General features: G+C 40.2%; 1 protein-coding gene across 1 annotated transcript in view; it reads right to left on the reverse strand.

Moving 5' to 3' along the window:
- Nucleotides 1-12,364: 12,364 nt before the first annotated feature.
- The window catches only part of LOC138608352 (major histocompatibility complex class I-related gene protein-like), an 11,469-nt gene continuing 8,413 nt past the window's right edge, over nt 12,365-15,420 (reverse strand). The window contains exons 6-9 of the mRNA XM_069680921.1: nt 14,892-14,990; nt 14,517-14,534; nt 14,301-14,382; nt 12,365-13,118 (exon numbers count right to left, since the gene is read on the reverse strand). Coding sequence (XP_069537022.1) covers nt 14,327-14,382; nt 14,517-14,534; nt 14,892-14,990 — 173 coding nt within the window. The 3' untranslated portion in view covers nt 12,365-13,118; nt 14,301-14,326. The remainder of the gene's footprint in view (nt 13,119-14,300; nt 14,383-14,516; nt 14,535-14,891; nt 14,991-15,420) is intronic.

Genomic DNA, 15,420 nt, shown 5'->3' on the forward strand with positions numbered 1-15,420 from the left:
AATATCAACAGCGTAAATAATAGGCATAGAAAGGACAAAACGACAAATAAGAATAATAATAACGACAAAAACATAAAAACTGGAAATGAAGATGAAGAAACAAACAAACAGACAGACAAAAATAAATCAAATTAAATTAAAAACCAAAAAAAAAACAACAATTTTGGGGCAGGGACAACAATTTCCCATACAACGCACATAATCACATCACTAGAGGTACTTTAAAACGGACCACAGACGATCACCGGCAGAATGGATCTGTTCCAGTTATTCATTTTTAAATGTACATTTATTTGCTTATTGTTCATTGTTTATCAAAAATTCAAAATCTCAAAATCTTTGCCATGTCTGGGGTAGAGCAAAGGGAATGAAAAGTCAATGATCATGTGCAGTCCCCCACAGCTGTTGACCAGATCTCTCATGGATTCACATTGACATCCCTTTGTAGCAGACCTGACACACTAACATTTCCCAGTAGATGGGTGAAAGGGCCCCAAATTTTTTCAAAGGTTTCACCTTTCCTTTTCAGGATATAAGTTATCTTCTCCATAGCATAACAATGACTCATTTCTCTAAGCCACTGGCCCACCTGTGGCCTTTGAGTATTCTTCCAGGATAAGGCAATTGAACGTTTTGCTTGGAGTAAACACATATTCATAAGAATTAGTTTATTTCTTGAAATGACTAGGGTGGGAGGATATAACCCTAAAATAAACATTTTAGGGTCAAGGGGTAGCTTTACAGCTAACATTTTATGTATTATTTGTGAAATCTCCCACCAAAAAGTTGCAATCTCTTTGCAATCCCACATGCAGTGAAATAGTGTGCCTTTAAACTGTTCGCACTTAACACAAATATCTGGAATATTATTATTGAACTGATGTAATTTGGCAGGAGTTAGGTAGGATCGCATCAGCCAATTATATTGTAGTAATCTTAATCTCATGTTTGCCGTTTGTCTATGTGCATTAAAACATATCACACCCCAGTCATCCAAGGAGATATCCTCCTGAATATCTTTCTTCCAGGCTTCAAGCCGGTCAGTAGAGGATTCAGGTGAGTTAGAAACCAACATATCATACAACACTGAAATACGCCCTTTGCTATGACAATTCCCAGAGATCAAACGTTCCATTTCAGAAAGAGGTGGAGGAGTTAATAACTGATCACGGGAAGCGGTTATAAAGCTTCTTACCTGCAAATATTTGAAAAAGTGGTTATTCAAAAGGTCATATTTAGTGCGTAGTTGTTCAAATGACATCAAATTTTCGTCTTGAAACATATCTCCTATTTTAGTAAGACCTTTTGTGGCCCAAAGACGAAAGCCTTGGTCCGCTTTACCTGGTTTAAATTGGTCATTACCCCAAATTGGACTAAAATGGGATATTGAGGAGTTTTCTCCAAGGAGATCTCTAACATTGTACCAAACATTGATCATATTCAACACAAATGGGTTGGTTGTTTGTTCCCTAAGCTTTTTAATACTTGCAGAGTACATGTATGCGTTAAGTGTTAGTTTAGGTGTAAGTGAAAATGATTCGATGTCTACCCATGCTGGGGCTGACTCTGAGGAGAAGTAATACATTATAGTGCGCAACTGCGCGGCCCATTAATACCACTGGAAGTTTGGAAGTTTGAGTCCCCCCCTGTCATATGGCAAATATAATAATGTCAAACGTAGCCGGTGTCGTCTGTTATTCCAAATAAAATTCAGACATGTTTTCCTTAATTTAGAGAAGTAGGATACTGGCAGGGGTAGAGGTATATTTTGAAACAGGTACAATAGTTTTGGTAGAACATTCATTTTAAGTATGTCTATTCGCCCTATCAAAGAAATCGGCATATTAGACCATCTTTCTATTGATTTATAAATTGACTCCAGAGTAGGATTATAATTGGTTTGGACAATTTTCCTCACATCAGGAACTATGTGTACACCAAGATAGGTAAAATTATCTGTAGAGCTAAATGAGGAAATATAATCCATAGGGTTGCGCCTTTCTAGTTCATTCAATAACATTATAGAGGACTTTGTATTATTGACCTTACACCCTGATAATAATCCAAATGTCTTAATTACATCTAATAAGGCCGGGATTGAGTTTGATAGGTCCGTAAGGAATAGAATGACATCATCTGCAAAGAGAGCTATTCGATGATCTACCTGTCCTAGCCTGATCCCAGAAATATTCTCGTGTGCTCTAATTGCCGCGGCGAAGGGCTCTATAGCTAATGTAAATAAGAGGGGTGACAAGGGGCACCCCTGTCGAACCCCTCTGTTGATATTAAATGGTTGAGAAATAACATTGTTAGTCAGAATTTCAGCAGTGGGACGAGTGTATAGTATCTTTACCCATTTACTGAAAGCTGACCGTAATCCAAACCGGTCCAGAGCCGCAAACAAAAAAGGCCATTCAATTCTATCAAACGCCTTTTCGGCATCGAGTGAAAGCAAAGCTGTATCGGGGGCATCTTTTTTTTCATGTAGTATATTTAACACCCTTTGACGTTATGAAAGCCTTGTCTCCCTTTAATAAACCCATTTTGATCCATCTCTATAATCTTTGGGAGTACAGACTCTAATCTACGTGCTAAAACCTTGCAAAGAATTTTTATGTCCGAATTCAAAAGTGAGATTGGGCGGTAAGATTGACATTTATGGGCCTGTTTGTTCGGTTTTAAAAGTAGAGTGATCATTGCTCCTGTCAATGAAGGAGGGAGTGAACCGTTGTTATAGGATTCCTGAAACATTTCCATAATTGGAGTTATAAGTTTAATTTTAAACTTTATAAACGTCAACTGGCAAGCCATCAGGGCCAGCTGCCTTACCGGCATTCATGGTATCAATTGCTTCTATAATTTCATTCATTGTCAAATTAGAATCTAGATTGGTTTTTGCTTCTTTTGAAATGTTTGGAAATTTCAAATTGTCTAAAAAAAATTTCTGTGTGTCCGAATTAGGTGGGTATTCTGAATGGTATAGAGATTCATAGAACTCTCTAAAGGTGTCATTTATCTCTTTAGGGTCCACAGTCATTTCACCCCTAATATTTTCAATTGCATTAATCGCTCTTTCCGATTGTAATTGTTTAATTTGCCAGGCTAGGAGCTTCCCTGGTTTCTCTCCTTGGTCATAAAAAGTCTGTTTCAGTCTCTGTAAGCTAGACATTTTGTTGTATTCAGCCTTAAGTAGTAATAGTTCCCGATGTGGGTCTGTTGAACCATCCAAAAACTCATCCCTCTCTAAGGAGTGATTTTAGAATCTAGCTGTTCTAGTTTTAGACGGGTGTGCTTTAATTTAGGAGAAGTAAAACTTATCATTTGTCCTCTTAAAAAGGCCTTAAAAGCTTCCCATTTAGTACAAGCCGAGGTCTGTGTTGTGTTAAATTCAAAAAACATATCTATTTGATTTCCAACAAAATCTGTAAAAGCAGCGTCCTGTAGCCACTTTATATGAAAACGCCATCTCGGAGGGCTATTAACCAACTTAGTATCGGAGTAAATAAAAGATATCGGCGCGTGGTCTGATATTAATATACTATCATATTTGCAGTCCTCAATTTTATATCTAATCTGTGTCGAGATTAAAAAATAATCTATTCGCGAATACGTTTTGTGTGTGCCAGAGTGACAAGAATATTCTATATTGTTTGAGTTCAGTTCACGCCAAATTTCAGATAAGCTTAGATCTTTCATGAAATTCAATATAGATTTTCTTGCTCTCGTGTGAGATGTATTGGAACCTGTAGACTTGTCTTTTAGTGGGTCTAGGGTGACATTGAAATCACCCCCTATGATGAAATTCCCTGGGAGCGTTGACAAGGTCAGGAATAGATTATCAAAAAATGCAGGGTCATCCTCATTGGGACCATATACATTCACTAAGTTAAGTTTCTCGTACACTAAGATGCCCTGAAGAATAATGTATCTACCCTTGGAATCAGTTATTGAGTTAACTACCTGAAATGGAATAGTTGTATGGATTAAAATTAAGACGCCACGGGCGTGGGAACTATAGGAGGCCGAATACACTTGTCCCTGCCACCTTTTTTTAATTTTAGATACATCACATGGCATCATATGAGATTCCTGAAGAAAAACTATGTTTGAGTGTTTTTGTTTCAATCTATTGAGTACCTGTTTCACTTTAGTCAATTTTCCTAAACCCCTGCAGTTCCACGATGTCACCTTAACCTTCATAGAACCAGACATACCTCGATCTCACAAAGCTTTTTGTCCACTTTGTCGTCCTGTGACTGTGCACTATTTATAAGAATATTCATTACTGCCCTCACAAAAAACAAGTAAAAGTAGAAAGACACATATAATGACATACACATAGATCCCAAAACCTCTAACATACATTTCCCCCTGAGAACTACATCTCCCCACCCTTGTAACACCTCCGACATGGCCAACCGACCACTCGACCCACACATGTGAGGGGCCGTCTTATCACCTCCTGTGTCACCCCCACAGCAGGCTACAAACTCCCCTTGGCAGCTTAACAATTAAAGAACCCAGTTATCCCCACATATATCAATACCTCCCCCCCTCTTCTATGACACTGTTTCCCAAAAGTCTATAAAATATTATAACTTAACCAATCCTAATGACAGCAGGATATCTAATTCCTAACTCAGGCATGCGCAGGTATTATAAACTTCACATTCAGGTCCACAACGTACGATTTGGAATCAAATATAAACCAGTGTAAATTATGGCTTGTAAATTATAGAGAAAATGGAAACAAAATATAAAGCCATTTCTGCATTCCAAAATTCAAAATGAAAAATGTTTAAAAGAGAACAGAAATCTGAGACACAAAAATATGTCACTCATCATAAGGGATCCCTACAGATGGATGAGCTATTGGGTTTATAACTTAAATAGCAAACAGATTGGTATGGGGCAAGCCGCCCCATCTACCATCCATGAGGGTGTCTCACTTAGCAAAAGAGAAGGAGAATTAATAAAATAAAATAGAATAAAATAAAATAAAATACAATCAGAGCTATCCGCCCCACTGCTATGTCCAGGGGTGTCTCTTATTTATGGTCAATTCCCAGGCACGGTTTATAAAACATGACCAAACAAATAAACTAGTCAAGTTATCAGTGAGGTAGAGTGAGACATAACCGGGGCAAGACGCCCCGCCGCCTCTCACTTACGTCATCCTCCTACAATCAGCTGGCCGCCGGGCGACACGCAGAAAAAAAAAAGTTTTCACCTGGACACGGAGTGTGCTCAGATGTCATTCTCGCTGTCATCCTTCTTCTGCATCTTTGTGATGAAGATCTCTGCCTCCGATGGGTTGTCAAAAAAGTGAGATCGACCTTCATATGTGACCCTCAATCGTGCTGGAAAAACTATTCCATACTGGACGTTCATCCCTCGCAGCTTTCGTTTGACTCCATCGAATCGTCTGCGTTGTTTATGCAGCTCAGCAGAAACATCAGGGAACAGCATCACTTGACGATCTTTGTAAAGGACTTTACCCATTCGTCTTGCAGCATTCTGGACGCGGACTTTATCCTTGTAGTTTAAGAACTTCATGATAAGCGGTCTGGGAGGTCCATTTCCAACAGGTTTCGGGCCGGAGAGCCGGTGGGCGCGCTCGATAACCATAGGAGAAGCAAGCGGTGCCAGTCCTAAGGCTTCGGGTAGCCATGATTACAGGAATGCACAAGCATCGCTTCCCTCTGCCGTCTCTGGGAGATTTATCAGCCGTAGATTGGATCTTCTGCTCCGATTCTCATAGCTGTCCAGTTTTGAGGTAAGCGTTGAGACTTTCTCTTCCAGATTCTTGGCTCTTCTCTGTAAGGACACAACGTCGTCTTCGGTGGTGGATATGCGTTCCTCTGTCTCCGCGATTCTATTTTGACAGCTCGCCAAGTCGCTTTTAATGCTATTGATGGCTAAGAGTACCCCATCCAACTTGGATGAAAACTCCGTCTTCATGCCGTTGATTGCTTGCAAGATTGCGTTGCTGTCGTCGGGGCTAGCGTTAGCTGCTGAGCTATCCTCGTTGACCTTGCTAGCTTGGAAGTTCCACCTTGTAGCATGGCCTCGGCGCTTTCGTCTTCAGTTTGGATTCCCTCCTTTTTACCTCGTGTTCTCAGCGGCATGATGTGTATTTAGGGGTTAGAATAGCCAATTCGGCAACTTTAGGTGGGTTCAGATGTTTTAAAATAGGATTTACTTAGGAATTGTAGCCGAGCCGGGGAGCGTCAACCTCTAAGCTCAGCCTCATAACCGGAAGGCCATTAGAAACCTGCATTCTTTCTAATGGCCAGCAGGAGGCGACTCCACTGGCTGCAACATTTTATTGTGTGGAAGCAGATTTGAACATGAGTAATGTTTCACCTGCTGCAATAACACTCATAAACAGTCCATAGGTTATCACTGAGTTCACCTTGACAGAGAAGTCAGCGATGTCACAGCGCCCCCTGTGGACGTTTATGTATCTGTCATTCAACTGCTAATCGGAAATCACCTGAGTATGTCAGTATGTTGGTGGAGATAGTGACAGTACATGATTCTACTCACATCACTGATCAGATGAAGAAGAATAGAAACAAACAGCGTCTCTGCTGCATGAAACCAAGAGAGAGACTATCTTTGAGAGAGCTGAACTCCTGAGAAATCCTTTAAAGGGAAACTTCACTGAACCTCATCTCTTTCTGTCTGAGTTGGTATAAAGTGTGAAAAGTGTCTGAATGTGTTGCTTGTGTTCTCTGTGTTTCTGGGCTGCAGCTCTAAACAGCAGCATGCTCTGTTGTGACTCCGGCACCAGCTCCGTCAGCTGACGTAGTCTCTTCCCCTGAAAGATTTCAGGCTATTCCAGCTCAGACTTTTAGTCTCTCTTGTATTTCAAAACAAGCTTCAGAAAGCAAAAATGTAATCCCTAAATATGAGCACAAAGAATGTTACAGACACAGATTTACATACAATTTAATATGTAGGCGTATTTCTTTGAGCTGAGTATAACGCTGAAGACGGGCAGCAGAGTGAGGCCAAGGTACATGTAGGCACTGTCTGAACCACAGCATGAACAAGTGAACCAAGCTTTCTCTGTCAGTATAGTACACACTGAGGAATCTATTACTGCTATTAACTATTTACCATCAGCCTTACATCAGAGTGAACACCTTGAAATCTTAACCTTCACCTTTAAGCTTTCTAATAACCACTGTTGGAGCCACAATTAAGTTTTTATTTGTGTTGATTCTATCTTTGTATGAGCCACTCATTAATAAAGGCTGTTGTGTGTAAATATGTTTATAATTCTGTGAAGAAACACCTGATGAAGCCTTGGTTTAGACTGAGCATAAAGACAAGCTACAGGTAATTGCAGGCAGGTGTGTGAATTGGAGGCAAACTTTGACTGTGTCAGCGAGTTACCGTGAGTTTATCAGCTTTATGATTTATTTCGTATTCATTAAATTAAACCTTTCAGTGAATTAAAAGAGAATTTTGCTGATATTAATATGAATTAAAGTGTAAATAAATTGATCACTGTTGGGGTGTTGGTTTAGCTCAGCAGTTAAATCGTGCGTCCCATGTACAGAGGCTCAGTGTTCGACGCAGCGACCCCGGGCTTGACCCCGACCCTCGGCCCTTTGCTGCATGTCGTCCCCACTCTCTCTTCCCACATTTCTGACTCTATTCACTGTCCTGACTAATAAAAGCAAAGGCCAAAAACATCATCTTTAAAAAACACAACATAAAATAAATGGCTCAGCTGTGTAATAAGTGACAGCACATTGGATATTGTTTTTATTGTTTCAACAAGAACAAGCGTCTAAACTTGCTCCAGTTCCCCTTCAGTGGCTTGTTTTAGATAAATGTAGTTGTATTGAAAATGAGTCACTACAACCACTGTTTCATTTCAAAGTTAAACTTTAAAGCTTCTCAAAGGTAGCAACCTCCTGGGCCGTGCGATGAAGAGCTAAAGCTGCATTTCCTTGAACGTCCTCACCACTTGAGCCTATTTACAGCCTTTTATCTTAAAGCTACGACAAAGATTTCACCTTTAAAAAGAGTATAAATAATGTCTCTCTTTTGGTCTTAAATAACGTCTTTTCACATCCTTTGGGATCTTGAGGCTTCAGGAGACTTGAGTTACACTGGATGAGCTGTATGGAGCCATTTGTTGTTTTTCTGTTTCCCCAGCTGCTTCAGTTGTTTAGACGAATGCTCCAACGCTGTTTTTCTGTGAAGCTTCAGAAATGTTTTGGAGACAAGAAACGTCACCAGATTTTCCATCAGCATGTGGGTGAGCAGATAATGACTGAATTACTTTTTATTATTGGGTGAACTTTTCCTTTAAGACACAAAACTCGGGGGTTAAAGTTCATTACATGGTATCAAGCTGACAGTCCTAACAAAGAACTACACTTTTGTCATTTGATCTATAACTTAAAGATCATGAAACACTCATGGTCCTGCACTCATCTAACCCTGCGCTACACTCACCTGGATGTCCGTGGTTGAGGGTCTGACTCAGGACTTTGTGGGGGTGTCATCAGTACAAGTCTCTGCCGTTTTGCTCGTCACCTCCACCGCGCTTCTCTCCAATACCTGCGCGTGTCTTTGCTGCCACTCTGCCCGTCTGCCCTGCATTTTTCCTTCTGTGTCATCTACAGGGGTCAGCATCATGCGATGGCCTGTATTTTCGTCTCCTCTCAGCTGCTGACAGCTTCATCTACCGAGAACAGAAATGATTACATTTCCTCAACCTGGAATGGTATACCACAGCTGTACTCTTTACAGTAAGAAGACACAGAAACTATAATCATTTTAAAATTGTGCAAAATCCTTAAATGTAGCTCAGCGTAAGTTCAAGAAGGAAGACTGTTTATACTCGTTCATTCATCCATTAGCCATCATTCACCATGTCTCGTTCTCTCTCTCTCTCCCTCTCTGTCTGGTGATCAGCTGATCATGGGCGTTTACAATTGGAGAACTAAATGTCATGAGTCATTCTAGTGTAGTTATGTTGTTGATTTGTATTTTGGTGTTTTGATATTATTTCCTTTTTTTTCCCTCAGTCACTTTGTCTCTTGTTGTCATGAGTTCTTATTGTTTAGTTTGTATATTGTGTTCTGTCTTGGTTTAGTCTGGTTTAGTTGTGCATTTCATTGAGATTATTTCCTGTTTTACTTTGTAGTCCTGTCAGTCCTGAGTTTGGTTCCTAGTGTTTCCTGTTTTATTTTGTAGTTCTTGCCCCTTGTATGTCACGTCTTGTTTTACTTCCCTCCGTTCTGTTTCCCACCTTTCAGATTGTTTTCACCTGCCCTTGATTGTCTCACCTGTGTCTAATTAGCTTCACCTCCCAAGTTTATTTAGTCTTTGTGCTCCCTTGTGTCATTGTCAGTTCGTCGTCAACTTTATCCCGGATCCTTGTCAGTGATCCTGTTACCCGAACCTGTACCTGGACTTTCTTGTGACTCCCGATGTTTCTGTTGGATTTTTGGTTTTACCTTTCAGTTGGATATTTTTGTTGGATTTCGACCTGGACTGTTTCACAGGAAGCTTTTGTTTGTTGCCCTTTTGTCTTTTGTTAATTAAACTTTTTGTTTTTGTCTGCACCTTGGGTCCTCTCCCTTTTTGTTTTAGTCCAAACCCTGACACTAAACCAACCAGAGTTAGCCTCCACGTCTGTCGACCAATCATCCCTCTGCTGTCAAATTTTAAAGCTGTTCTCTCCCGCAGACAGTTTGTCGTTTCAGCTCGATCTTTGCGACCCTCCTCCACTCCGTTCACCTCCAATCCATCTCATCAGCGTCCAAGTCCAGCTCCTCCGCTCATCCTGTCTTCACCATCATCACCACCACCAGTGTCGAGACTCCATCGGGTGGTATCCCATCCTGCTCTCGGCCTCTCTACTCCTTCAAGTACATGAAGGCATCACGATGGAGTCTAATCGCCAAAGACTTTGCACATTTCATTCTTTCCAAACTTATAAATAAATAATTGTTCAATCTTAATGACGTCTCTCCTGATTGAAATGTGATTAACATTTGACTCTATCAATCACGGTCAACGGCCAAACACATTCAGTAATGGGTGGGATGGGAGTCATTTAATCAATATTTTATGTACACCAGCCATAACATTATGAACACCTGCTTAATATTGTGTAGTTCCCCTTTTGCCGCCAAAAACAGCCCTGACCCGTCGAGGCACGGACTCCACTCGACCTCTGAAGGTGTGCTGAGGTATCTGGCACCACGACGTTAGCAGCAGATCCTTTAAGTCCTGTAAGCTGCGAGGTGGGGCCTCCATGGATCAGACCTGTTTGTCCAGCACATCCCACAGATGCTCGATTGAGATCTGGGGACTTTGGAGGCCAAGTCAACACCTTGAACTTGTCGTTGAACCATGTCTGCAGTGTGGCAGGGAGCATTATCCTGCTGAAAGAGGCCACTGCCATTAGGGAACACTGTTTCCATAAACTCGGTTTGTAACAATGTTTAGGGAGGTGGTACGTGTCACAGTAACGTCTACATGAACGGCAGGACCCGAGGTTTCCCAGCAGAACATCGCCCAAAGAGCATCACACTGCCTTCTTCCCATAGTGCATCCTGGTGCCATGTCTTCCCCAGGTAAGAGACACACACGCAGCCGGCCATCCACATCATGTAAAAACACTTGATTCATCAGACCAGGCCGCCTTCTTCCATTGCTCTGTGGTCCGGTTCTGATGCTCACGTGCCCATTGTAGGCGCTTTAACAGGTGGACAGAGGTCAGCATGGGCACACTGACCAGTCTGCAGCTACGCAGCTCCATACACAACAAACTGTGATGCTCTGTGTGTTCTGACACCTTTCCATCAGAACCTGCATCAACTCTTTCAGCAGTCTGAGCTACAGTAGCTCTTCTGCTGGATCAGACCACACGGGCCAGCCTTCGCTCCTCACATGCATCAGTGAGCCTTGGTTGTCCATGACCCTGTCGCTGGTTCACTGGTTTGGACGTCTTTTGGTCGGTCCTGACCGCTGCAGACCGGGAACACCCCACGAGAGCTGCAGTTGTGGAGACGCTCTGACCCAGTCGTCTAGCCATCACAGTCTGGCCCTTGTCAAAGTCGCTCACATCCTCATGCTTGCCCATTTTTTCCTGCTTCCAACACGTTAACTTCAAGGACAAAATGTTCACCTGCTGCCTAACATATCCCACCCACTGACAGGTGCCATGGTAACGAGATAATCAATGTAATTCACTTCACCTGTCGGTCGTCATAATGTAATGGCTGATCAGAGTATAAATTGTGTCAAAGATATGCATCAAAATTTACTATTAGTGGCAGAACATAGTTTATGTTTGCATCTAGGCTCCGCCCTCATCACTCCTCAGATTTATTTTACATGCAGAAATTTGAGGAGTGATGAGATAATATCTTAAACCTCTCTAGCCGGAGCCTGCAGGTGGATGCTGGGGTGGTGGTGGGGCTGAAAGTATGAGCGCAGTCCTGGTGCAGGGCAGCGGTGGCAATGACAGAGCAGAGGGAGACACTGGAAATCTTACAGCTCAACTAGACATTGGGAAGAAGTGTTTGTCAGGTGACGCATGAACTAGCTCGCAGCCGTCGCTCCATTTAGTGTAATTATCGTCAACTGATTTAATAACGTTTTTTTTAAATTACAAAAGGTTTATCTGGGAGACGCGAAACGTGCCCATAATTCTGGAATGAACCAGATGTAAGCCACGGTTGGAAGGATGAGTCTGCAAAGTCTTAAACTAATAAAAAAATAAAACAAAATAAAAACATGTTTACAGAACTAAGTTTCAATAAAGTTTAACATCTACAAGTCAGAACCACATTCATTCAGTGACTGTATGAGGCATTACAAAAAGACACATTTGGATTTTTAGGGGTTTTATTGAAAAGCAAGATTAAAGTACAAAAATAATCAAATTGACAGGCAACTTGTTTGCGATGTACACCCAACACAAGAAGTGATGGATGTTAAATTTCTGTGTTAACACAACTCAAGATAAAACGTTTCTTCTCCTGAATCGTAGAAAAAAACATTTACTGAAGCTTCCTAACAGCTCGCTGAGAAGATTTAAAAATCCCACAGCCCTTAAACATCTCGTCTGAAACTAAAATCAAAACATTACAATTTGATCACATCGTACTGAGATGCTATCATACCTCTGCATCCTTAATATTGAATTCAGATATTATGGAAAACAACAACAACATGGTCCTAATGAATCATGAAAAACCTTAAACACATAAATTATATTTAGCTCGAGCCTTATCAATCAAAACATTTCATCAGCTTTACAGAAATATACAAACAATATTTACACAACTGGAAATTAAATGTTTTTTTATTTTGTGTGTGTGTGTGTGTGTGTGTGTGTGTGTGTGTGTGTGTGTGTGTGTGTGTGTGTGTGTGTGTGTGTTCACTCATTCAGCATGTTTTTGGATGTTGCTGATTTATTTGTAGTTTTGCTACCACTGACCAAATACAACCAGAAAACCAAACAATGGCTTTTTTTGTATAAAAAGTAAAGACTATTTCCACCTATTCACAAATATCTGTATTGTTAATGTATATATTATGATATTATAGACCTTCTGAGTATTGATCTGAAAATAGGATGGCGTGTGGATGTGTGTGTTTATAAATGTATAATAACGTGTGTTTTACCAACATCAATTTAAGCACAAAGCTCCCAAAACCAGAAGCATCAAACTGTAACTACGGCGGATTTGTTTTAAAAGCACACAAAATATTTAGAATGTAAATATGAAGAGAAGTGAGACGCTTTTATGGATTGATTGTTGTTGTTTAACTTCTCACCAAGAAAAAAATAATCATCCTCATTTCAATAACCAAAGTTAAAGCATCAAAAGAAAGGCCACTTTTTTTAAACTAAGTTAACCAAACAATCTAATGTCGTCTTTTATGTTTGAGGAGATTTGTACAGCGTTGATCAACTAATTTTCAAACTTGTTTTCTCTGCATTTCAATCAATAAGCATCTAAATCTAGATTTCCAACCCTGATCAGCTCATTTCATGTGATGAATAACCAATAAATTCCCAGGACAATGTGCTGGAAGCGCTGCTTGTTCCAGTGCAAAACGTATCCATAAACCTGAAGAAGAAAAAACAAACACGAAATCAAAAACAAAATAACTTCATGAATGTTTGCAGAGTAAGTTTCCACAAAGCTGAATATTAAAAGTCATTGAGACCTAAAATATGTTTGCTTCAATCATCAATCGAAACTTCACAACATCACCGGAGTTTCATACCGCAGAGAGGAAGCGGACCTTAAAACAGACTTTACAGGGCGCCTTGAAACCGACAACGTCGGTATAATGAGTTGGTATTTGACAACCTGTGATCGTTAGAACGAAATATTGATCATAACTTGTCGTAAAATATATAAAATGCAGTGAATAACTGCAGATTTGATTTGTTTTCTGGGTCAACATCTGAGTAAAAATAAGTTAATTGTCTAAAAATCAAAAGTAGCAAAAACAGATTAATTTCTATTAAATTTAATAAATAAAAAATACCTCTCGTCATGATCAGTTATTTCCCTGCTAACTTTTATTACAGATGAAGGAATGAATTCAGAGGGAGCAGGAGAGTCTCTCTGTCAGCAGGTAACACTACGTGTGAGCGTGATCATCAGTGAGGTCGGGTTTGATCAGCGTCACGTGATTTCTATTTATCCTGAAACTTTGAGCCTAATAAATCATTTTCATAGCTCATGAACAGACAGTATTTGGGCTTATTAAATAATTAATTCAGATCAGATGATCAGTGATCAAAAATGTAAATAATGAAAAAATAATATAAAGACACAGTGCTGTAGGAAATGTCCGTATGGCTCTGCAGCAGGAACACAGACTGCAGCCTGTTCTTCATGTGCAGGTGTTTGTTAGACAGGTAACAGGTTACAGAGAGAAAACACTGTTACTGTGTCTGTTATTAGAATTAATACAGTGCACATGTGTGCAGACACAAACAGCTGTTAAAGCAGACTGACAGCTGATCCAGCGGTGATCAGCTGACGCGATCATCACAAACGGACGTCGCAGCACGTGACGCTTAATCAGAAAGGACGTCTCATGTCTCTTAAAAAACATTCCCTCGTTTCCTCTCTCCTCTCTTGGTTTCCTTGCGTCTCTCCATGCATCTCTGGTGGGAGGGACTAAGACGCAAGTGAAAGACGCAAGTAAAGGAAGCATGGATGCAATTTCAGAGACTTGGGAAGCAGCCATGCTGTGTTTCCAAATCCAAACTGTGACAATGTGATGCTACTCACTGTGTTCAGGGTGGTGCGTTTGTCTTTTAGGCATTTTGATTCTCAAGCATTTTTTCTTGCTCCACGACAGGGTTGTTCACAGCTGTGAGGTCAGAAGCACAATGTTAACAAGCAGCAGATATATAATATCACAACAGATAACACTCCAGAAAACCGCTTTAATACAAAGAGAGCGTTTCAGCTCAGAGTGAATAGAATAAAACAGGTTGTACTTACGAGATGGAGGGCGTTTGGCTGAAAATAAATACAAACACATTATTAAAGATGTAACCGTTAAATATTTCAGACAGTGTCACCTTCAGTCCAGTGATGATCCTCTCTAATACCAACTCAAACTGATAAATACATCCTTATGACTTTTGTTTAAATCTTACACTATTTCTTTTCTGATGGCCTCTTCCTTACATCATCGTGCTGCAGTCAAATTATAATTAAACTGTTTCTGGGTCTTACAGCACTTAACGTTGATAAAAACACATTTTAAATGTTAAGAAGATCATTTGTTTCACTTTTGAAAACTGGACAGAAAAAAAGTCTAGAAAGAAAATACAGAAAATAAAATGACTTCATGTTTCTGCTTTGGTCTCTCACCATTCCTCTTCTTCAACATGAATACAACGGCAGCGATGAGGGCGAGAGCAAGAACAAGCACTGCAGCAATGATGCCGATGGTCACGTGCATGGAATTCCCTGTTGAGCAGAAAACAACAAAACACAGTCACAACCTGAGCAGGTGAAGCAGGTTAAAGAGAAGAACATCTGCCAGTCAGACCATAATCCTGAATATAAGCACAGTTTGTTTGTGCTGCTGATGTTAACTCTCATCCTGTCTGTAGATAATTACTGTATTGATGCTGAATCTTTGAACAAGTCCATGAACTCATCTCCTAAAACTGACATGAAGTAAAATACAGTGCCTATAATCTCTGAACATGTAAATGGTTACACAATGACTGAAAAAAAAACACTCTGAACTTGTTTGAGTAAATTCTTTTTACAATAATCTTCAGACAACTTTCTAAAAAATGTCTTCTATTGGAGGTAAATAAAAAGAAGTCTTTATCAAAAATATAAACTGAACAAAAACACTTTTTTGTGTTTCATTATTGACATTTGTCTG

This window comes from Semicossyphus pulcher, unplaced genomic scaffold (assembly GCF_022749685.1).
Source record: "Semicossyphus pulcher isolate SPU_LCO1_2020_fin unplaced genomic scaffold, fSemPul1.0.p SCAF_5, whole genome shotgun sequence".
Lineage (NCBI taxonomy): Eukaryota > Metazoa > Chordata > Actinopteri > Labriformes > Labridae > Semicossyphus > Semicossyphus pulcher.